Source organism: Eumetopias jubatus, unplaced genomic scaffold (assembly GCF_037043125.1).
Source record: "Eumetopias jubatus isolate StellerSeaLion01/CBP00866 unplaced genomic scaffold, mEumJub1_p1.0 scaffold_5, whole genome shotgun sequence".
In the NCBI taxonomy this organism is placed as follows: Eukaryota; Metazoa; Chordata; class Mammalia; order Carnivora; family Otariidae; genus Eumetopias; species Eumetopias jubatus.
This window is the reverse complement of record NW_028274811.1, coordinates 22,715,625-22,741,675: the sequence shown is the minus strand read 5'-3', so window position 1 is coordinate 22,741,675 and position 26,051 is coordinate 22,715,625. Positions and strand designations below refer to the sequence as shown.

The following is a 26,051-nucleotide window of genomic DNA, read 5'->3' as shown; positions in this document are numbered from 1 at the left end:
TTTAAAAAGAAATAGAACTTTACAGATAAAATTTAAATTCCGCATGTTCTTTTCATCCTTCCTTTCCCTTCCTTTTCCAAAAGTAACCACTGTCATGAACTCATAGTATATTTAGTCTGTGTTCCTTAAGTACTTACTACTTTCAGTGTTTCCATAAATAATATATGCCGTTTATATTTTTAATGAACATAAATGTTTTATATTTTTAATGAACATGAATGTTCTATTTTTAATGAACATAAATATCATCAGTCTCCCTGTATTCCCTAACTTTTCATTCAACACTGTTTTTGAGTTTTTTTTTGTTGATGCATATGGAACTAGTTATTCATTTTAACTACTGTGAAATATTACATTGCATAAATGCGAAGCAATTTACTTAACCATTCTTTTACTGATAGACATTGAGATTCGTTCTCATTTGTTCCACTAAAAAATGGCTGTGATGAACTTCCTCTTAGAATGTCTCCTTGTCCATATGTGCAAGAGTTTCTTTTGAATGAACAGGATCGTACATATGCATCTTCACCTTTGCTAGGTATCTTTAGATAGTTTTCCAAAATGATCATTGACCACAAACATAGTCCTCTCTTAACCAGCATTGTCTTACCCAATATTATCCAACACTCAGTGTTGTCAGGATGAGAAGTGGGTTTGCATGGACTGCCACTCAGTAGCATATAGATTTTGGGATATTGCCTGACCTCTCTGTGCTCACTTTCCTCATGTAAAATGAAGGTAATAGTACTCATGCCTGATAAAGTTTTTCTGATGACTAAATGACATAAAATATGTAAAGTGCTTATTAGAACAGTGCCACATATTTTTTGGCTTGTCTGATGTGTATCCAATGATCCTTCATTGTTTTAATTTTGTTTCTCTGAGGTAAGAAAAAATTAATTTTGTTCATAAAATATGTGAACCATTTTAACTCACTTCCGTGAACTGTTTTTGAATATATTTTTTATTTTTCTACAGGTGTTTGTCTTGTTCATTTGTATACATTTATATATTCTGGATATTCTTTGTGGCATATGAGTGTATATACCTAGGTATATATATAAAATTGTCATCAACAAAAAATTAATGTACATGTATATAAACACAGATATATCCCTAAAGATACACACACACACACACACACACACACACACACACACACACATATTTCTATCATGTAGCTTTCTCTTAGACTGTTGTTTGCCTTTGAAGGTTGGGTTATGGTGATTTTTTCTTATATAGAAGATTTTAGTCTTAATTCCTTTTTAGTACTCTTTCCCTTAGGATTTCTGCTTAAAAAGTGAGTATCTGGGGCGCCTGGGTGGCTTGGTCGGTTAAGCGGCTGCCTTCGGCTCAGGTCATGATCTCAGGGTCCTGGGATTGAGTCCCGCGTTGGGCTCCCTGCTCCGTGGGAAGTCTGCTTCTCCCTCTCCCTCTGCCTGCCGCTCTGCCTACTTGTGCTCTCTATCTCTCTGTCAAATAAATAAATCTTAAAAAAAAAACAAGTGAGTATCTAATTTCTAGGTATGTTAAAATATTTAATATTCTTTCCTTAATGCCTAAGTAGTAATAACTTAAAAGACCCTAGAATAACATAGAACATGAATGAGAATATGTTCAAGTATGAATGATGTAACAATACATAAAAAAAAGCTGTAATTCTATGAAAATCTGAAAAGCATAGAATGAACTTCTACATTAAATAATTAGTTTTTCTCCCACCTTTATGCCTTGGCAATTCCATACGAGGTTTCAGTTTCTGGGTGTATGTTAGACAGCCCAATCGCTCACAGGCTTCTATCGCATATGTGGTGGAAAATGTTACCTCATAGCAGTCAAGTCAGACACGAGAGCAGGATTGAAATCCTATTAAGGAGCCTCTCCTGGCAGCCAGATTCGTCTACTCGATTAGGAGGATTATGTTATTGATGAAAATTACTGTATACTTCCAAATTTTTCCCAGCTATTATCACTTAAAATGTTTTGAGAATCATCGATTCATACAAAATATTTAAATTCCCTGATTCCCCCCGCCCCAGGAAACTCATTTTTCAATGCTTGGAATATTTTTGTGAGTTAAAAATCATTATATTTTATGTATCCCATGGACTTACTTGTCTTGAGTTGTTTATTAAAGTTTTAATATAGAATTAATGAAAATTCAGGGGCGCCTGGGTGGCTCAGTCAGTTAAGTGTCTGCCTTCAGCTTGGGTCATGATCCCAGGGTCCTGGGATCAAGCCCTGCATCGGGCTCCCTGCTCAGCAGGGAAGCCTGCTTCTCCCTCTACCTCTGCCCCTGCTTGTGCTCTCTTTCTCTCTCTCCCTCTGTCAAATGAATAAATAAAATCTTAAAAAAAAAAAAGAATTAGTGAAAATTCAGAACTTGGAAATGAGCAGACTTGAAGCTTTCTTGCAGCTGCTGCCCCAAATGGAACAAATTGCTTTGGGACTGTCAGCTTCTTTCCAGTTAGAGAGAGAGTCAGCTCATCCAGGCAGTTTTCTTTCTTTCTTTCTTTCTTTTTAAGATTTTATTTATTTATTTGAGAGAGAGAGAGCATGTGCATGAGCTCATGAGCAGGGGGAGGAGCAGAGGGAGAGGGAGAAGCAGACTCTCCCCTGAGCAGGGAGCTTGATGGGGGACTCAGGACTTGATCCAGTAACTTGGGATCATGATCTGAGCCAATGCCCGATGCTTAACTGACTGAGCCACCCAGGTGCCCCCATCCAGGCAGTTTTTTAAAAGCCTGGGTCTCATTTTTAGTTAGTATGCATATTCTCCAACTTGCTGGATGACACCTTTAAAAAAATGCTTTTTATTTATAAATGTCAACCCTAAATCAGTGTATCCCGTTTAACTTCTTGTTTATATCTTTTAGAAACCTCATGGCTGGTCCCACTACTTGGCGAGTTAATATGAAATAGGCAAGGGCAGGTTTTCACATTATAATGATTACAGGTAATCTTTACTAAAACAAGTATGTGTACCTTTGTAAGGGTAAAGCCTCATTTAAAATTTTTAATTTGTATTTGCAGGTGACCTGGGAAAGATGAAAAAATTGGGGCTCCAGTGCAGAGTATTTTTTTTTAAGATTTTATTTATTTATTCATGAAAGGCAGAGAGAGAGAGAGAGAGAGGCAGAGGGAGAAGCAGGCTCCCAAGGAGCAGGGAGCCCAATGCAGGACTCGATCCCAGGACCCTGGGATCATGACCTGAGCCGAAGGCAGATGCCCAACCATCTGAGCCACCCAGACGCCCGAGTGCAGAGTATTTTTTTAAAGATTGATTGATTGATTGATAGAGAGAGAGAACATGGTGGGGAGGGGCAAAGGAAGAGGCAGAGTCTCAAGCAGACTACACACTGAGCAAGGAGCCCAACTCGAGGGGCTCCATCTCACAACCCTGAGATCCCAACCTGAGATGAAACCAAGAGTGAGTTGCTTAATTGAATGCACCACCTAGGCGCCCCCAGAATATTTTTAATATATTTTAATACTCTCAAATTCTAATCAAAATTTAGATACACGTGCAAAGAATGATGGCTGCTTATGAATTTCACTCCCTGCCTACAAGAGCGTAAATGGAAAAGTTACATTAGAGCCCTTAAAATTTAGCTAACATTGTAAATCTCCATTCAAAGTTTCTACTGCGAATAGGATGTTATCAACTGGGGTCTTGGTTGCAGAAACACACACACAAACCAACCAAATCTGACTCACTGAATTAAAAATAGTAACAAAAGAGATGTAATTGAAGGGCATCGGGTAGATGTAGAACCGATAGGTTGTATAGAGAAGCAAGTTTGGAGAATAGGTAAGAGCCAGCGGAATCTGCCAGCACAAAATTCAGCCAAGGTCTTGGCTTGTAAGTTCCTAGTTAGTCTTTTGCTGTCCCTTGCTGTCTTTTTGCTGCTGACAAAAAATTCTAAATGTGTGTCCACATCAGTTCCTCCCCCCTGAAACTCACACGATGCAGATTTCTCCTAAATGGGAAATAGGGTTTGGATGCAGGGCAGGCCAAATATATTAACATTTTGTCTGCGTGGCTCAAAATATATCTTGACCATGATTTTCATGGACTCTATAAATCCGTTCTTTTGGGAGTCCAGGTGTAGAAGGAAACAATATTGAACACAATGACAGCAGCCCTGTGGATCTCACCTGCTCAAACTTGTGAGTAATTAAACTAGAACCTTTTGGTTCTGTTTTGGTCAGTTGAGTTGATCCTCAAAATATAAGACTAATTAAGGAAACACTGTGGGATTTCTTTTTTCCTGTCTATAAATTAAGATGGGAATTCTTTATTTACCCAGGAACTGGAATAATTTTGTTTACTGGGTAGAAATAGAATAGGCACAAGCCTTATATACCAAAAAAGACAATATGAAATGTTTTAGTAAATTCCTCTAGAAACTCAAGATTTTTTTTTCCAGGAGAAAATGTCAAGTTTGATTTCCTTTGCTAATAAGGGACAGAAGATATAAATAGACAATATAAAATAATAAGGAAAATAACATTTTAAATTTTGAAGGCAATCAGAGACACATACTCAACCTTAACAAACATCTGGTTGGAAATTTTGAAATTTACTTAAGCATCAGGATGTTTTTCTATATCTGGAATGTTAGCAAAGTTTGGAAACATGTGGACATTTAACTGGGGTTTCCTTTGATGTTCATCATTAGGCAGTCAGAGCCTCTCCCCCCAGCTCAGACACTGACAATCTTGTATTCTGTGCCATCGTTCCTCCCCACCAAGGGCCTGCTCTCAGTGGCACGAGGCACTGTCTCCTGGCAAGGAGATAGAGGCTGCGGGTACAAATAGATAATCTGAAAACCAGATAATGCCACAGCTAATCACAAATTAATGATAGTGCTTTTGTTGCCAGAGCAGTACGGCTGGAATAGAGGCTAAGAGTCATGAATCAAAAGGGGTGCTCTATTTTACAGACCACATAAATGGATGAACGTTGTGCTTTTATATTTGTCCATTGTACTTTCTGGCAAGGTAGAAAGGGAGATTTTTTTTTTTCACTGAGTAAAAATGATGTGGGTCTGGTATTTCTCTTTGCAAAATAATTTATTTCTGGCTGCACAGTATTAATTTTCAGGCTGTGAAACCTGGCTTTGATTCCAAACAGATCTTTGGGAAAGAGGGAGCTTGAATAATAGAGAAAATAACTTTGTAAGGAAGTATATTATTTCTTGGAAGGATCCTGGTATCCATTTAAGTGGTTTCTTCCAGCTTTCACATCCAAGAAAATTGTATCCATATATAATTGTGAGGAACAAAGCCACAGTGAGGTTTCAGCAGGTTTTTCTGCTTTCCTCATCTTTCACCTTGCTGTGGCACTGTAATGGCCACGATGAAATCAAGCTTAGGAAAGTGTGTTGTAAACTAGAAAGTGCTCTCTAATGCTTACTAATATCCACAACAACCACAATCAGAACAGCTACCTGGTGCTGAGCGTTTAGTGAAAGCCAGGCACTGTGCTAAACCCTTGAAGTTTTCATCTTGTGACATGCTCACATCCACATCATAAGCTATAAGTTAAGTTCTCTTATTATACTCATTGTTACAAATAAGGAAGCTGAGTTAGAGGAACTTATTCAAGACTCTAGGCAAGTAGTTTGTGAAGCTGGGTTCTGGCTGTGAATCTAGAACTCTCTGCCTGCAATCCTGTGCTCTAGTCACTATGCTAAGTGCTTTTATACATATAGAATGCTAGAGCCACAAAATAGGATAGTTTACCTCTGGAGGTTTTTGGATAGAAGATAAACTACTTGAAAATCTCCACTGTGATGGAATGAACATATACCTCAGTGTTGTCAGTAGCATTAAAAAGAAATTTGAGAAAGCAAATTGTGTGGATCTTATCACATCTTTTTATTTCCTGGTTTGGTCACTTACTATCTTTGTGACTTTGGGCAAATTACCTTGGTTTCCTGATTTAAATGGGCATAATGTTAGTACCTATGTCATGATGTTTTTTTGATTATCAGAAAAGCAAAATTTTGTAATGTATTTATAGTAATAATAGAATTATACTCTCTCTCTGTCTCTTTCTCTATATGCATGTCAGTGTTTCCTCTGTTTTGCATTACTGGCAAAACCCTACATAGGAATATGGGACCATGTGCTTTGCTTTCTGTTACCAGTTATGGGTCATCAGATTTTAGGTCCTAGTAGAATAGATGTGATCTTTGATGTACAGAAGAATAACAGTAGAACTCCTGAAATTTGATCATTTGAGTATTCTGAATGCTATTAGTCATCCAGGCAATAGTTTGGCAACTGCTAAGAAAGTTTGAGTGCTACCATCATGTCACAAATTTCTAAAGTTCTTTGTGATATTTATGGTGGTAGTGATGTCACTTGGAAGAAAGCCAATTACACAAAAGATATCATTTTATTAAATCTTTCAGGCAGCCATGTTTGAGGATACGACAAGGGACTCATCTGCTGATAAAGTTAGATAAGTGTTTGCCAAAGTGTGTTTCATCCCATACTAGTTTTGAGGAATGCTATTGAATAAAAATATTTTATGAGCAAATAAATTTTGAATACTGCCTGCTATAGTCTCCTCTTAGCAGTTTATAATGCACATAAGTACATTAAGGGCTCCTGAAAGTCCTATAGTTTCACACACACACACTTGCACACACACACACATTCTGTCTTTGTTCAACTCTAATATATTGACCACAGAATCCCTCTTTGCCATAATACTTTAACTATTCCTTAGAACTGGTGTCTCACTGACCTTATTTTGGGAAAATACTGAGTTAGACCAGACTTCTGGATCTCAGCTCAGCGATTATGTCATGAAAAGTCCTTGACACCCAGATGCCATCAGTTGTAAGCTTCTAATTATCATTTTGTGTAGAGTATTGCAAGAGAGTAAGTCAGGAGGCCTAAGCTGTTACATCAGATGGATTTTTGAGTTGGGGCCAGTTGCAGAAACATTCTGGACTTTATTTCCTCCTCTTTTAATTATATGATCAGATCAAGTTGTCGCAAAAGGTTCCACATCTAGAAGTTGTTATTGGAAACAAATAAACTTAATTAATACTTTACAGTGCTCAGAATGCATTTATATGCATCATCTAGTATGACCCAGATACCTTTTGGGGAGTGAGTAGTAAAGCCCAGCACTGATTTAACACTGCAGATTATTTGGAAGTTTACTGAACAGTAAAGGTTTCACATTCTATAGATAACTGTCTCTGGCTTCGTGGACACTTAGCATTGTCTACACCCCACCCCAGCACTGCAGTGTCTCACAGTGTTAAGTGATACTTGTTTGGAGTCCCCCTACTTAGAGAACAGAAGCTACACTGCTGTGATTTGAAGTAGATTGGGCTGTGATGCCATGGAGTGTCTGCTGAAACAGAATTCCCATAGGTGAGAAGTATTCGCACACTAAAATAGGAGAAAGTGGAAATCCAGGTAAATGTGCAGCCATCTGAAACATGGTGGCTTGCTTTGGAGGCATATCGAAGTGCCAGTGAAGCATTTAATAAGCTGAGCTTCATTTATTAGCTGAATAAAAGGGGTATGATCTTAAAACAAAGGAAAAAATAAATGTATGCAGAAAAGGGCATTTAATGCAGAGCAAGAACCAATGATCAAACACAGAAGCTGCTCCCATACATACACTATTATCAACTCTACTGGGAGGTAGCAGAGTATGGTGGTTAAGGTCATGGGTTTTGGTGTCAGATATGTTTGTCATTTAAATTCTGGCTTTGTTATGCACCGTCTGTGTGACTTTGTGCAATTTTATTTAACCTGTATATGCCTACTGTCATCATCTGTAAAGGAAAGCCATTAATGCCAACCCAATGAAATTATTATACAAGTAACCTTAAATGATGGGGATAATGCATGGTGCAAACCTCTTATAAAGAACTCCTGTCTCGATACCAGGCACTTTCTCATTCCCCATTTCCCCTTGGTGTTGGGAGACTGCCACTCAAGTGTGCATCAGTAGAACTTTCTGGGATGGTGGAAATGTTCTCTTGCTGCCAGTACAGTAGCCACTAACCACATGTGGCTCTCAGGCACTTGCCATGTGGCTAGTGTGATTAGGAACTGAATGTTGATTTTATTTAATTTAAATTTAAACTTTAAATTTAGAAAGCCACATGTGGCTAGTGGCTACTGTTTTGGACAGCACAGCTATACATTACAACAAACCACATTGGTGTGAAATTTTTTAACTGCTACAATTTCTCTCTCTAAGATACTGAATTTCATGTCGCAGATTCTACAGTTTAAAAAGTTGGTTGTGATCCCTTTAATAAAAGAACACATGCTGTTCTTTTCTAGTGAATGTAACCAACCACATTACCTAAAATCCATCTATGCAAGGAACTGTGGCATGTTTCAGAGTTTCACACTGTGGAAGAGAAAATATTCTGTAGAGACTCCAGGAATCTATTGAATGTCACTGAAACAATGTGGATTAAATATTTGATCACTTTAATTAACGTTCTATTAAAACTAAAGAAGAATATTACATTCTGTGTTTATGTGGTACAAAATTACAAATCCATCTATTAAGGCAAGCTTTTTGATTGTGCTCCTCTTATTTATGTATACCTCCTCTGTCAAATTTGGAAGGATCTCCTTTACACCTTTAAGCTCTCGTATTTCTAGAAGTTTTAGCTCTTGGTATTTCACTTAAAGTTTTTAGTATATACGTCCATCCTCTTAATGGATTGTTATTTTTAACCTTACTAATACTCTTTTTTGACTCAGTTAATGCCTTTTGTTCTTGAATTCCACTCTGATATTGATTATTAATACTTCTACTTTATTTCATTTATGATTTTCCTGATTTTTCGTTGTTCCTTCTATTTTCCACTTTCTCATTTCATTTTGATGGTTTTCTTGTAGACAGAATAGAACCAAATTTTGTTATTTTAATCAGATCTACAAGTTATTTGATTAGAAACTAAGCATACTTATATTTATTGTGATTTTAATATATGTGGTTTACTTACATCACTTTACGTATATGTCATTACACTTTGTGGTTTTTCTCTTTAAATCTGTTATTTTTAGTGCTAATCAATTGTTTTTATGCCTCTATTTCCATTACCTTCTTCCTTTAATTGATTTAAGAAATGCTGTGTTTTTCATCTTCCTATCTTTCACCATTATATTGAAGCCTCTATTGCTCTCTTAAAACTTTTGTACAGTAACAAAATTAAAGAATACCTGTTCCTCTTACCCTGAAACATTTTACATGTTTACATCTCCCAGTCTCGAGCGAAGATCTTAGGAATAATCCATTTCCAAGTCCTCATTATAACAAATACCCCCTACACTCCTCCAGTTCTTGCCATTATTTCAGGCTGTTATTAAGTTCTTTCTCACCATAAGACTTTTATTTGAAGAATCCTTTCTCAAAAATTACAAATTAATAACCTGTAGATGTTGTTTCACTGTATTTTAACTCTCCATCCCACACAGAATAAAACTAATGCCAGACTATTTCATCTTCTTTGTGGGTAGCCTGTTTTTTCCTCTCTGGAAATGGAGAGGTAGTTTTTCCTTTTAATCTAAGGTTGAGAGATTCAGAGATTTCATGAGGCTCTTCTTTGGAGTATGTCATTTTTTTTTTTTTCATTATTCCTGTCTGTGACACCATGAGCCATTTTAACCCAGAGGTGAAAACTACTTTTTATTGAAGCTTAGGAAATTTTTTCCTGTGGTTTCTTTATTCTCTATTTGGGTGTGTGTGTGTGTGTGTGTGTGTGTGTGTGTGTGTGTGTGTGTGTGTTGGAACTCGTAGTATTCACATTCTGGTTTCTAGTCTCTGTCCTTGAGGTCTAATCTTTTATTTATGATACTAATTTTTTAGAAATTTTGCTGTGTTGTAAGCTACTTCTTCCATCTGATCTTCTGAACAACTAATTTAGCTTGAAGCAATGAATATTTGTTTTTCTTCTTCTTCTGTTGAGTCTGAATATTGAAAGGGTTTACTTTCCTGAACCGAAGAAAGACTTTAGTCCTTTTATTTGTGTTGATATATCCATGAAACAAGTTCCCCCAGTACCCATACCAGTCAGCCTTCATGGGATTCTTAGCGATTACAAACTTGCTGGTTGTGTAAGATGTTCATTTTTATTTTACTGAGCTGGTATAGTAGAACTGTGACCTGCTGAAATGTCACAGTTGTATCCCTTTGCTCTTGAGCCTCTCCTGGTGCTTATGTATTTGCCTCCAACCAGAGAGCCAGGAATGACCCACTTCATGAGTATAGAACACCACCCATGTGGGACCACCAGTGCCATCAAGATCTGTTGACCACCTGCTCTTCTTCATGCAGCAAGTCACAGAGGCAAGGCCTCCCCGTTTGTAAGTCAGATGGACCTATTGACAAATGCTACCCATGTCCCCTTAGAAGGCCATATGATCAGTTGTCTTCCTTGCTCTTTAGCATTTCCCTAAAACTCCCAAATAATTAAAACCCCATTAATGAATCACATGGCACTCACTCTTTCCTCAGGAGAAACCACAGCCTTTCTAGTTAGATGTTACACTAGAAGTTGTCAGGACAGAATCATAAAGCAGGTAGTGCATCTTATTTCCTGGGATGAGTGTGATTTATTAGACTTGATTGACTTAGTAACGTGAGCATGGCTGCTTAAATTGCTCAGGAGGAATTGATGTAAGCACAAATTTTAATAAGAAAATAGTACATTGAATCCATATTACTGTATAAAGTCTGTCAGCAAGTTGTGCCTAACATTTTATTCCCTGCCACTGTAATTGAGTCTGGTGTCTTCCTTGTGTTTGAATCAGGAGATAAATCAGATCTGTCCCAGCATTGGTTTCCATTGATTTTGTATCTGACTTTATTGATGATAAATGTTTTGTGAGCACATACCACTTTCTCCTGAAATTATTCATACCTAATGAACATACTATATGTTTTTCTCAGACATCTTAAAATTTGGTACTTTGTGGATTTGACTTGCATATGATCCATCTTTTGTGTTAATCATTTATGTCTTTGGCCCCCTTATTACTCATGACAAAATATTTTTGTCTCTTTAAGTTTCTTCTTCAAAAGTGACAGTAAGTATCCTTCTGCTTAAATAATCTTTTTAGTTTTTAATCTTCAGCTTTTTTGTTGTTACGTGTGAAGTAAGTTAATTGGTTGTGCTCTTGGGAGAGGGTGCTTTCAGTTCATAGGCATGAATTTGAGGACCACAATTTTGATGGCCTTCATCCTTATGAAACATGACATCAAAGATAGCAATTTTGTTTGCATCATTGGCCAGCACCTAATTATCTTTCCTGCCTCTTCATTCTTCCAGAGCTCTTTGATGTTGGTGGTAGTCTTGTGCTTTGAAAGACTGGAGAACGGTGAAAGAAGTCCTTCTTTACTGAGTCCATGTTTTCACTGAGATCTTAAATAATGATATTACGTTAGAGAAACAATGCAGTACTGCTGTGGTATTTAAAATAATCACTTATTTACCTGCAGAAGCAAAAGTCTTTAATGTTTCTCTCAATGTACACAGAATCTCTCCCTAATTGAACGTGGCTGGGAGATTCATCTTTGGGAGAAACCAAAGCAAAGCAATATTAGGCTTGAAGAATTTTGGGGAGTTGGGAGATCATACCTGGGGGTGGCAGGAGGCACTTGGGGGATTTTGACAGTATTCATTAAAATGGTGAAGGGCTTTGGTCTGTTATGAGAAGGCAAAGCTACCAGAAGCTGAGGGTGTGATGATCTGTGTCTTGGGTTTAATGAACACTGCATGAATGGTGCAGGGCTTGGGAGGGAGGCGGGTCTTCAAGTTCAGTCTCCATTTCACTTTTTTCTAGCTCTTTCATTCTCCATGTGAAACTTTATCTCTGACTTTTAATTTTTCCTTTGTAAAAATGGCAAAAATACTTCCTTAGCACTTCAGAATAAAAAGAGATAATTTATAGAATGGGTTTTATAATATGAAGTGTCTGCCACAGAGTTAATTTTCTTCCATTCAGTGCCAAAAAACAGGGACAATGAGTTCATAATTCAGCCACAGTGAGATACCACATTTCTCCCTTTAAATGAATAAAACTTAAACCAGTTGCCTCTATTCAGATGGAGAAGGTGTAAGGATCAGCCTCTCTTCAGAGAGCAGTTCTGAGAATGTTTGAATATTTTTCAGACTGGACACTTGGCCCAGCATTTCTAGTGCTAGGAATTTACCCTACAGAGAATCCAAGTATGTAGTCAGTCAGTGTGCTCAAGAACACCCTTGCAGAATTGTGTGCACTCTAATCAATTGTGACAACATAAATTTCCATCAGAAGGCAAGTGGTCACTGTTGCAAGGGGTATGTCTCGGTGCCCTCAGTGGTGACTGTGTATGTGAAAAAGACTCAAAGTTTATTTTGGTCTTTAAAATTCTGGTTTGCTTTACTTAAATATAGCTTTCAAAACCTTGATTATTCCTTGAGCTTTTTAAAGATATATTTTTAATTGCAGGGAAATACAGATAACATGGAATTGACCATTGTAAACCATTTTTCAGAGTACAGTTCCGTGGTATTAGTATCTTTACATTGTCGTGGAACCATCACCACTGTCCATTCATTGAATCCTTTTCATCTTGCAGAACTGAAACTCCATACCTATTAAACAAAAACTCCCTATACCCCTTGACAAACACCATTCTGCTTTCTGTTCTGATAAATTTGATTGCTCTAGATACCTCATGTATGTGAAATCATAAAATATTTTATGGCTAATTTCTCTCAGAATAATGTCCTCAGGGTTCATCTGTGCTGTAGAACGTGTCAAATTTCCTAGCGTTTAGGTCTGAATAATATTCTGTTGTATGTGTTTTGTTTGTTCATTCATCTGTCAATGGACACTTGGGTTGCATCCACCTCTTGGCTATTTGAATAATGCTGCATGAACCTGGATGTATAGATATTTCTTCTAATCCCTGCTTTCAGTTCCTTAGGGCATATTCCTTGAACTTTTAAATCCAATTTATAGATGTCTCTAATCTATTGAGTAGATTTTAGTAGTCACTTTAAGAGACCTTTAAATAATATTTGGTTCCAATTTAATACTTAGTGAAACACCTCCATATCTTTTAAACTGCTTTTTTATATTAAATGCATGTAATTTTTAAGTACTTCACTTGCGTGACTTAAAAACCTTTGCAAGTACTCAAATAACTCTTCTGAAGCAAATTAAAAACTAAATATATAAATAAACTTTTAAGTGTATAAGTTCACTTAAATGGTCCAGTTCTGTATATAAGCATAGTCACATTTTAAGTTGAAAAAACCATCATTCTATACTATATGTTGGCTACTAGAATTTAAATTAAAAAAAATCATTCTGAATAGGTCACTTAACTATTTATTTTAAATTGTGGTTATAAGGCAGTCTGATAGAATGGGGCAAAAGCTGTTAAATGTTACAGGTACATAATTTTTGCACAGATTCCTTAAAGCAACAATATTAATATAATGACTCTGATTCCCTTAAACATTTCTGTACTTATTTCTAAAATTTTCTGAGGCTGACAGATGCTTTTCCATCAAGGAAGACAATTACTGTCTCAGTCATTTGAGTTTATTGAACTCTGAATATTTGGTCAGTCTGGATCTGCAGACATTCAAGGCAGATTGTATTAAAACTAAGGAAACTCTTGTACCATCCCATATAAGTTTTGGGGTTGGCTTCTCTGCATGCTCCAGTTATATCTGTGATCAAAGATTGTAGCTGGCACACCAGCTATGTTCTCAAAACCGTGATAGGATGCGCTGAAAGTTATTTATAATTGCTCTGTCAAAAACCAAAAACTTGGTTAGGCGTCTGCCTTCAGCTTGGGTTATGATCCCAGGGTCCAGGGATCGAGTACCGAATGGGGCTCCCTGCTCAGCTGGGGGCCTGCCCCTCCCTCTCCTTCTGCTGCTCCCTCTGCTTGTATGCTCTATCTCTAATCAAATAAATAAATAAAATCTTTAAAAACAAAAAACCTCCATTACTGCAAGGAGACGGCCCCATAGCCAGGATTGTTAGACCGGCTATGTATAGTCTACACTTCTTTGTGACACTCACTTATACCTGCAGCTCCCACACAGCGTGATCACTGGAGTGCATGTTGCATTTCTTTGGTTCCTGAGAATGAAAATGCCTTCTTGCCTACTTCAAATGCTGTGCACCTTGGTGGGAAATTCCACCTATTTGCCTGTACTTTCTAGGACCAGGCAAGTCCCAGGCAAGACAAAGACTTGCCTTGGTATACTAACGTGGGAATGGATGGAATTCAGTGGATGCTGGACATCTTATGGCACGGTTGGACTAGCCATAGTCCATGGTCTCTAAGAGGGTCATCCACTGCACAACTCCAGAGGATGACATTTACATTACAGCATGTGTGGATATCTTCCCTAATTATGCAGTGTGTTGTCTGCTCCATTCTGCTGGCAGTTAAATGAAGAATACTGCAGCCACACAGGCGGCTGATGTATTGCTGTCCCTGTGACTCTTTTCCCTTCTCATGTGAAGCCCCCTGGAGACACCTAGTCCACTGATCTTACTGCTCTCTCCCACTTCTTAATTCATCAGTCCTCCTTTTTCTCATTTCCTGTTCCTCCAGCATAGATTCCATAGTCTGTAACTTAAAACTCTGTAACAATCCTCTGAACTCCCTTGCCATTCTGATTTTTTTTTCACATCTGACAGATAAAACCCTAACCCTAATGAACCCAACCTCTGAGTGAGCCTCTCAGCTGCCTAGGGATGCTGGGAAAAGTCCTCCGGCAGGCGGATTGGTCCCACTACCAGTCCATCCTGGTCATCTGCCGTACAGAGCCCTGAATGTCACCTGGGAGTCCACTGGGTTCTCATGTCAGCTCCCTCGCCTGGGATCTGCAGTGCCATTTCAGCCCCAAATATCTAACTCCGCAGCTGACCCCCACCTCCTGTTTCACAAAGAAAATAGAAGGTGTGGGAGAGGACACTGCTCACTGTCCATCTATTCTATAAATACTCTTCTTTCTCAGGCTACAACAGAGTGCTTTTCTTCTCCTTTCTAAGGATAACTCCTTCACACATTCTGGTTTTACTCTCAGGCTGACTCCCTCAGGGATCTTATACTAGAAATTATTACTATTTTTGGTACTTACAAGCCCTCCCTTTCAACTGGATCATTCCCATCGGCTTTTAGAAATGTGTCTGTCTTCCATAAAACAAAGCAAAACATATAAAAAATAAGCAAAAAAATAATAAATGACAACAGAAAATTCCTCTCCTTCAGTTCCACATCCTCCACCAGACCTGTTTCTGTTATTACCTTCTGAAAACCTCCTCAGAGGTTACCAGTTTGTTTGTACAACCATAATGCTCAGTTTGGTTATCTAGCACTGTTTAGCATCTTAAGAGGACTTGTGAAATTATATCAAAATTTCCAAATATATTCAATTGTATTTATTTAAAATAGAATGGTAACATGGGCTATAATAAAAAAAGAAAATATTAGCAAGGATGCAGAGGAATTGGAACCCTCATTCATTACTGATAAGAATATAAAATGGTGGAGCTCCTTTGGAAAAACCATTTGGCAGTTTCTGAAGAAGTTAGACATAAACTCACCTTACAACCCAGCAGATGGCCAGTAATTGGTTAGCAGATGTGGTGTATCCATACAGTGGAATGCTAGTCAGCAGTAAAAGGGATTGAAATACTCACCCATACTACAGCATGGATGTTCCTCAAGAACATCATGCTAAGTCAAAGAAGCCAGGCAGAAAAGACCACATCTTATATGATTCCATTTGTGTACATTGTCCAGAAAAGCCAAACTGTTAGTGACAGAAAGAGTAGTGGTTGACTGAGGCTGGAAATTGGCACAAGGAATCTTTGGGGGTGATGCAAATATTCTAAAATTAGATTGTGGTGATGACTGCACAATTCAATAAATTTACATGTACATTTAAGACAGGTGAATATATGTTATATTCATGACACCATAATGAAGTTGTTTGGAAAAAAAAAAGCAAGCCGCCGGTTCTTGATGAGTTTTCTCATTGCACCAGCTGCTTAACGGGAATAAAAGTGGAACTGTACAAAACAAGTTAAGATGTTATATTGCATCACTATGTTTGTATCCTTTAGGTAAGTTCCCAGTACTGCAGTTGCTGGGTCATAAGCTCTATTTTTTACTTTTTGAGGAATCTCCTTACTATTTTCCAGAGGGGCTGCACCAGCTTGCATTCCCACCAGCAGTGTAAGAGGGTTCCCCTTTCTCCATATCCTCGCCAACATCTGTTATTTCTTGACTTGTTAATATTAGCCATTCTGACTTAGCATTTGCAAGGACATGGATGGAACTGGAGGGAATTATGCTAAGTGAAATAAGTCAGTCAAGGAAAGACAATTACCATATGATTTCACTCATATGTGGAATTTATGAAACAACACGGAGGATCATAGGGAAAGGGAGGAAAAAATAAAATAAGACGAAATCAGAGAGGGAGGCAAACCATAAGAGACTTAGCTCTAGGAAACAAACTGAGGGTTGCTGGAGGGGAGGTGGGTGGGGGATGGGGTAACTGGGTGATGGGCATTAAGGAGGGCACGTGATGGAATGAACACTAGGTGTTACATGCAACTGATGAATCACTAAACACTACCTCTGAAACTAATTTTAAAAAAGATGCTATATTGTACTTCCATATTAGAAAATCAAAATAAAAGTATTTGTGTTGCACAGGTTAACTTTTAACATTTTTTGGTCATATAGTAATGAGGAAAATACCTGCTTCCAACCTACTGGCTCCAGCACACCCAAGTGATAAGCAGTTTTATATTTTGCAAATAAGCTCTGAGGATGTCCTTGACTACAAATGGGTAGTGTGGTATACGATAATATTTTACCCACGCTGAAATCCTGATGACAAGAATGCATGGTCAGTGACATGAAATCCTTTTAGGGCTCTTTGACCATAATTAAAATGCTAGCCAAGTTTGGGACAGGATGCTTTAATCTGATCAAGATACTTACATCCCCTTTCACTGATTTGTTCGTATTTTGCAAGATAGTAATTCTTGAATAAGTAGGTAATGCCATAATTTTACATTTTAAACTAATCAGTTGCCTACCAGAAAGCCAAGTATAATGAGAAAAGAAAATAGATTCAGCACAGTTTGTAAGGAGGCAGATACTGTGTAAGCAAAAGAAATAAGGACAAGTAAACTCTTTTCCCAGGAAGAGAAGTCTGGGGTTGGCTTACTTAGAGCCTTCAACCTGAAAGGTCACTTCAGAGGACAAACAGCTATCCTCCTTCCCCAAAGAGAGCAGACTGAGAGGACATAATTTTAAGAAGGTGGTGTAGTTAGCCGAAGGAACAAATTTCCTGACAATTTGGTTTACTTAAGGACGGGATTATGAGGGAGGGTATGGAGGCTTCTCTCTGGGAATCCTGAAAGTGTGCAGAATGTGAACATAGCTATGTATGCAAGAATTATAGAAAGACAAATGGTTTATATTTTTTTGTGAAAAATACTTTTCCCACTTGTTCAGAACTTGATTTAATTTGTGAGTCTAATATTTGTTTAAGATGGCGAAATAATGGTTCTGTGAAGGACAATAGATAGGTTTAAAAAATTTACAACCTGGCAGTCTGTGGTGTGGGAAGCATGCTTGTTTATAAGGTTGATATATCTACACATATAGTGCAAAGATTGTCTTTTTCAAAAACGTGATTTGCAGCCAGCACATCTGTTGTTCTTATGTAAGGGATTAAAATGAGCTATTTTTGTTGAAGTTCAGCTGCAGAGTAACAAGAGTGTTCAACCAGCTTGCAAAAAACGTTACCTATTTTAGGTTTTTTTCCTGTGTGTCAAACTTTAAAAATATTCTTTTGCTCTATATGAGAAATACTTATTCTTTGTTTTTTAAAAAAATAAAAGTTTTATGTGGTTTTAAGTTGTGTTTTTGTTACATGATAGCATTTAGATTATATCAGAGTTCTTCTAGCTTAGCATTTTGAATGTTAAATCCTATCCAAGTTTGCTGTTTCCCAGTACATATTTCATAAAACTCTTAACATTATTGACTCTGTTTTCTTTGAGTGTGAGATTGTTTTGTTCTTGGAAATCTGAAATAAACTTGTTCTGGTTTTCCCCTTCAAATGGAATTATGTCATTTGCATGAGGGCTTATCAGGAAATCCTGACTATCATCTTACAGTCCCAAGAGTTAATGAACTGTATTCATACAGTCTCTGTGAAAAGGGTGGGGGGGACACTTTTCGCATATTTCTGTTGTAATTTTAAAACAAATGTGAGTTGTTTCATTAGTCAGTCTTCATGAAACTGACCTTTCTCTGATTTCCAGTGTCTCTCAAAACAGCAACAACAACACTCAAATTAAAAACTGTTTTGTTAATGACTCAGTTCTGCTTAAAAGAATTAAATACTGATCATCTAAGAGGTTCACTGAAGTAAATTATAGGAGAAAGAGGGCTAGAGTCAGAATGCCTAGCCTTTAAGTTGCCTGGAGTCTAGATCAGCCCTTCTTAATCTTGAAGGTGTGTATGAATCTCCTGAATATTTTGTTGAAATGTAGTTCTAGTTCAGTGAGTCTTGGGTGGGGCCTGAGTCTGCATGTCTAACCACCTCCCAGGTGATGCGTATATCGCTGGTCCATGGACCACAGTTTGAGATGCAACAGTCCCAACAGATCATCCTTAATATCCACAGAAGTCTGCCTACTTAGCATTTGCTGATGCTTTCCTGAGCTGGAAAATGGTACAGTCTTCTAGAGTATAGAGATTAAATAATAGTAACTTACTTAGAAAGAATCCATGACAGGGGGCCCTATTGCTACAGTCTTCCTGGATGAACTACACAAGGAACTAAACAGACTGACAGAAACAAAAATCAAATTGTTAGAACTTAATGTTTACAGACATACTAGACTGCTCAGATATATTTGTGATATGGAAGGGTATATCATTATTGGTTCTCTTCTGATTCCGATCTCCTGTCCACCAGTTGGGAAAGAAAATCTTTGCTAGCTAAAGAGAGAGTCCTGCAAGCAGCTGCCGACAGTATGCAGGTGAGGGATGACAGTGAGGAGACTGCCGGCTTGGTGTCAGAGAGGACACACTTCTCTCCCCGACTGCCATGTAGAATGGCAGGCCTAGCATGGCCAGATCTTCCAACTTTTCAAGAAAAGCCAGAAATAGAAATTTCATGTGAAATTTCCCAATTTAAAAATGTTGGCTACTAATTTAAATTCTTTCAGAACATTATTCAGGCCAAGAAAACACATCTGTGTCCCAGACACAGCCCTTGAGCCACCCGTTTACAGTGTCTGGTGTAAAATACATTTGAAGTCTCCTAAAACAGTCCTCATGATTGAAAAATTAGGAATTTTTGAAATGAAACTTGCCAGCCTTTTGTCTTTAGACACTTGAGTCAGAAGAAATCGCCTCTGTTTTATGTGTTTGGAGCTACTGGTGTAAGATTGGTGTATGGTCATAAAACCTGTCTTTCCGTCTTCTTTCACGTTCCAGATTACAGGACAGGCCCTTGTTTCACTCAGGTCAACAACCAAATGTGCCAAGGGCAGCTGACAGGCATTGTCTGCACTAAGACTCTGTGCTGTGCCACCATTGGACGGGCCTGGGGCCACCCATGTGAGATGTGTCCTGCCCAGCCTCAGCCCTGCCGACGGGGCTTTATCCCCAACATCCGCACTGGAGCTTGCCAAGGTGAGTTTGCCATCTGCCTGCGTGCGCAAACTCACCACGTGTGGGTCTCCTTCACTGCGCTCGGAGGATCTGCCCCCAATACCTCCTACCGTCCAAACTCCTGCCATTTCCAAGAGGGTCCTCATTAGCAAGCCTGACTAGAGATGACCTGGTTATTAGCCACCTAATGAATAATCATTTTTCAGGTCTTGACAAAAATGGCGATGAGAGGAGATACTATGAAAAACCGGGGAAAATTTTTTAAAAAATTGATTAAATTACCTCATATAATCAGAGGATAAACCACTCCCAGATCTTCATCTGGGAGGCACTACACTCTCCTTACCACAACCCCTCAAACTATAGACATGAAAATACCCAGGAAAATGTTTTTCTCTTTCTTGTATTCTCATTCAAGATATGGGAATCTAGGCTTAGGTTAACACTGCCCGCCATTTTTATGAATAGTGTCTGTAGAGGCCAAGTGTAAACTCTGTCCTTGAATGCAGTTACTGAAGAGTTTATATCCAGTTGGTTACAGTCTGGTCTCCAAGCAATCTTCCCAACCACATCCTGGTGTATATTTTATGTATCAGGGCTAGACTGGGGATCCCTGAGGATGCTGCAGTAGTAGATACCAACCCAAGTAGTAAAAAAAAAAAAAAAAAAAAAAAGGTTACATTTTTACTGGATAATTATTTTAATTAATTTTCAGCCACCACAATTCTTTTTTGGCTACTTCTCTGATATCATATCACAATATACATATCATGTATATTAAACCCATTTTTAGAGTTTGGAAATAGCTCTATAATGAGTTCACTTATGGCAGTAGGATCACAGGAAAATGGAAAATGACTTTTGTATTATTCAGAGAAATGATATTATTCATATTTGAGACATGAAGAGTTGGGCTTATTTGTTATCATGAAATCATATACGAAGTTAGATTCTTGAGGTCTTTCAAATTGATATTAGTGACCAGTATCACAGGCACAGATGTCATCTACCCAACCCCTGTAAATGGCTTACTGCAGAAAGCCAGTCCAGTGTCCTAAAACCCAAAAGAGAGTTATAGTTTGGGAAGCCTGCGTGTAGCTTCAATTCACTGAAGAATAATCATTTAGGTGCTTGGCATAATTTAGTAAACATATCTCTGACAGTGGCCTCTACAGATTTTTGTTAGTTTTGTAGTTTTATAAAAGTTAATGTTAAAAACTGGGCTCTATCCAAACTCTTCCAATAAGAACTATAGGGATGCCCAAGGGATGAACCTACATGTCAGCTGTGGACTTAGTATGGTTTTGTGTTTTGTCTCTTGGCTTATTATCTGTCACAGGTCAGACCTAATATGGAAACGATGTAAATGTCATTTTTAGTCTGCTGTTTTCGGGGCTCCTGGGTGACTCAGTTAAGCGTCTGCCTTCAGCTCAGGTCATGATCCCAGAGTCCTGGGTTTGAGCCCCACATTGGGCTCCCTGCTTGGTGAGGAGTCTGCTTCTCCCTTTGCCCCTCACTCCATTCTTATGCGCTCTCTCTCTCTCTCTCTCAAGTAAATAAAAAAATCTTTAAAAATAATAATAATGATCTGTTTTCTATGGGTAATAAAATCCTCTATCTTTGATACAACTACCAGTCTGATTTTATAGTTTCTGATAAAGTAATTTTTTATAGAAGATATACCATATATTATATAGTATTCACCATACTTTGTAGCTTTCTAGATTAAAAATAGAATACAGTAAAATTTATATAATTTATATAGATTCCTATTAAAGAGAAAATACTATGTAGATCTAGACTAATACTGACTGGATTTACTAAGGTAATACCTTCTGTTTATTCTATAGCACATATCCCTTTCTGATATACTTGCTCATTTATTGTCTTTATTGCTTTTACTTTCCCCTCCAGTGAAAGTGTAAGATCCATTAGGTCATAAATCTCTTTTATTCATTAATGTCTCTGAGGCATCTGGAAGAGTGCCTAACATGTGGTAGATACTCAGTAACTATCTTTTGAATTAATAAATGGGATTAACATACTTCCAAAAACCACTATTTCGTAAAAATAGTCCAGTTCAGAAAAACTCTTAACTTCAACCAAAACATCCCCAATTACTGAATCCTCATCGTCTGCATTTGCATTTAAGCTTTTTTCTCTTTACCTTTATATTTTGTCAGAGAGGCCTAGTTTTTCTGAACACACTTACGAAATGTAGGATCTGATCTCAAATTTCCTAATGCCCTTCAGGATTTAGTAATGTCTGAAGGCTTATTTATTTGATTTTGTTTATGCAGTGAAGATAAGTTTTCAGTTCCATTTGCCTAAAAGTATAATGGATAAATACAGTGACAGGAACAAAATGAAACTTGCCACATGGTTAAAATATCTGGAAAAGCAAGTTTAAAAAGTTCTGCTTTATTTCAAAATCATGGCATAGTCAGAAGTCTCTCAATTAAATGCTCATCCACAGTTCAGGCTATTTTAAGACTGCATCTTAATGTGATTTCATTTTCCCTTTAAATTCCTAGACTGTTTCCCAAATACTGTGCCAAATTGATTTAGAAGATACATGGCATGAAAAAAATAAGATGATAAAACATGATATGTATGTGTCATACTTTTTACAATAATAGTGATCTTTTTCATTGTATAATTGAAAAATTTTGTTGAGTTAAAAATAAATTTCAGATGCATAGATGATTGCAAATAGCTTTATATTGGTTCTAAAATGTGGTTTATATTAGCCAAGAAAGGACATTTCTGAAGTTCTAAACATAATGTTATTCTGTAGTTGATGCAATTAGTGAATTACCTTATTTGTGGCTTCAGAGGACATGAAATATGATCTCGTATTAAACAGAATAACTGTTCCTATGTAGATTTCCATAAAATTTATATCAACTCCTATTAAAGAGAAAATACTATGTAGATCTACTAGATTAATACTGAGTAGATTTACTAGGATAATACTTTTTGTTTATTCTAAAGCACTTATCACTTTCTGATATGCTTGATTATTTATTGTCTTTATTGCTTTTACTTTCCTCCAGCTAGATTGTGAGAACCATTAGGTCATGAATCTGTTTTTATGATGATACTTAAGTTGATACTTAAATGAAAATTAAGATGATACTTAAAACAAATTACACTGTGAAGAGAAGAGTGCATCTTTTATATTTAACTGTTGCCATGATGTCTTTCTGGACTGAAGTGAACATTGTCGGGGAGGTGCACATTCTTAAAGTGCTGGCTGCTTGGTCATAATGATTCATGGCTCCTTGCGCGTTAAGAGCCATTTCTGTTCTACCCCTTCTGCCCAAGACTAACTCACATTTAGTTTTGCACTTTCTTCTATTTTCTTCAATATCCAGAGTTATATAATACAGGCCTTAAAATTTAAGCTGTCATAAAATGAGTGAATTAAAGGTTTAAAAAGTGGCAATAAGCGCTTTTTGAAGAATATATACAAACTTTAAATATGTCACAAACCACCATATGCACCTGTTGTATTATTTTCTTAAAGTGTCTTACTGTCTTTTAATCTGTACAGTCTTCATGAACCTATCCCAATTGAAAGGATATTTTATTTAATATTAGTACTTGACTTTAAGTCTTTTAGATTTTCAAATCAATAGGGTCATCTAAAATTTTTTTAAAAATAGATTAAAATTTGTCATTACTAATTTGTTACTTGATTTTTGAGAATTAGTCTTTCAAACTATTCCAACCATTTCCCAAACTGAAAAGATGGCAGAAGAAATTTGCTCATTAAATTGTGTCTTTTGCTTTGTCCCGGACAATAGTAACGGACTGACATTGAGCCTCTGTTCTATTCCATGCAAATTGAGAGGCACAAGAAATCAGACCTACACAACAGAGTCAGGACCTGGCTAGGACGCAGGACAAGGACTTGAATAAAGAAACAACAGTACAGACCCTAAATCAGTCCCTGCCAAACCAATGGTGCTACGTGTTTTTTTCAAATGATTACAGTGTTCAGAAATATCTAATTCATTTACTCAGGTTGTGCATGAGAAGTGTAGAGAACCTGTACCTTCCCTGAACCCACACAGGCACGGCTCATCCCTCAGTCATAGAGTGGAAGGAAGATGCCCTCAGTAGAAAGTTATTTCTGGGCCTTCTATACAGCCCCAAAAGGAAAGGAGATTTGGTTCATTTGATGAGTATAAATTATTAAAAACCTATTTATCTGGGCTGTCTACATTTTTCTAGTTAACCAGATCATTATAAAGTTTAACTTCCATTTGTACTGTGTGAAAACAAGCCATTCCCATACAATCCAGAAAATTTACTTAAAACATAATTAATTGTAGAAACCCTCATTTTTTAAAAATAATGTGTGGGTGATACGTGTGTGTTGTGTATTATGTCTTAATGAAAGAAGATGTTAATTGAAAGACACAATATACATGGTGAAACTTCAATGAGGTAAGCACAGGGCTATTCCTATATACTTCTACACTTTACAAACATACATCTTAATGAAAGAAGACGTGATTTGAACAACAGTTTATATGCAATGTGGTTTCAGTGAGATACACATTACAGCTATTCCCATATACTTCTACACATATGTTTGCAAATGCTTGGATCTTAATGACAGAAGATGGTACTTGAAAGATGAATTATACAGTGTAGTTTCATTGAGTTAAGAACAAGCCCGTTCCCATACATTTCTTTTTTTTAAGTTTTTATTTAAATTCCAGTTAATATACAGTGTAGTATTAGTTTCAGGTGTGATTCAATACTTTCATACAGCACCCAGTGCTCATCACAACTCTTGTTTAAAGATAGAATATGCTCCTTCTTCTAAATGAAGAAAAACTAACAATAAATAATAGAAAACAGGATTTTCTAAAATAAAATTCTGCTCCCCCCCCAGTTCAAAGCAGTGATGAACACTTGAAAGTGTTGGGAAGTCTGGGACAGGGAAAATCTGAGTTTTGAATGAAATTCAAAATGAATGAAATTCATTCTGAAAGGCTCTTCATAGGCTGTGGATCTCCTTTTGGAGAGGCCCCTGAGTGAGAGAGGTCTACTACAGATCCTCAGAGGAAGTTGAAACCACTGGTGAACATCTCAGAGAGTGTGTTTCTGAAAAGGCAGAGTAGAGGGTCATACCCCCACCTGAAAGTTGAAAATTAATACAAAGGCAAAAAAAAGAAAAAGTGGGAGAGAATTTGGTGAGCAGGTACCAGCAAGTATGTCATATAGAAATTTCTTTCAAACCAACTTGTTTCTTCTTGGACTCTCTCCACTTTTGCTTCAGTAGGAAATGGCCCCATTTAAAGATGAGTAATAAAGGAAAAAAGGTCTACATGTAACAACTGAAAAAAAGAGATAGAAAAACATTTGAAAGAGGCAAATGAACATGCCTCAAGGAAGAATTACCCAAGTAAACACAAGATTTATACACTTCTTAGCTTCAGGAAAGGAAAAGCAGTTTGTTTCTTCTCTTAAAACGTGCTCAAAGGAGAGTTATAAGAATTCAGTAAAGACAACCAGAGATAAAAAGTGGGTTGGTAGTACTCAAAAAAGAAACTGAAGAAGGATTTGAAACTTTACCTGATAGAAAGCAAATCATACATACATACATACATACAAGCATAAATGAAACAAAAAAATATCAGTGACAAAAGTTAAAATGGAGGAAATCACAAACCATAATGTCAGAGAACAGTAATTAGGCATTGATTATAAAGAATCTGATACACAGTGAAATCAGACTAAAGGAAGCTGTGGAAGGGGACTGAAGAAGAGCCTTAGAGATAAAATAGAAGAATTTTCTAAAATGGATAAAAGCATCAGGCTGCAGATTGGAAGGCACAAAACTTCAATAAAAATAGGAGTTAAAAATTGTAGACGCTTTTCAGGAACCGTATTACTCTCATGATACTTCATTAATCTCCATCATGTATGCCAAGCCTGACACATTTGACGGTGAGGACAATGTGTCTTGCTCCTTTTTGAATCTACAGATAATGCATGTTTTACAGTACTCCAGATGTCTACACTCAATAAAACATTTGACAAAAAAAAAAAAAAAATAGGAGTTAAATGGAATCCCATCGACAAAATAAAACAGAATAAGCAAGTATTTTTTTTAAAGGAAGCACCCTTGAGTCTGAGACTTCTCTAGAGCAAATCCTAAAGACCCAAAAACAGTGTGGCAGTGTTTGCAGACTTCTGAGGTAATGACCTCTGCTTGATTTGACATATTTTTAAATGAAGTTATTTTAGTTGCTCTGTAGAATGTCAATAATAGGGGGACCAGAGTGAAAGCAAAGAAACCATTTAG

General features: G+C 37.1%; 1 protein-coding gene across 1 annotated transcript in view; it reads left to right on the top strand.

Annotated features, from left to right (window-relative positions):
* Positions 1-26,051, top strand: part of FBN2 (fibrillin 2) — a 254,470-nt gene that overhangs the window by 47,328 nt on the left and 181,091 nt on the right. Inside the window, exon 6 of the mRNA XM_028103619.2 lies at positions 19,550-19,747. Coding sequence (XP_027959420.1) covers positions 19,550-19,747 — 198 coding nt within the window. The remainder of the gene's footprint in view (positions 1-19,549; positions 19,748-26,051) is intronic.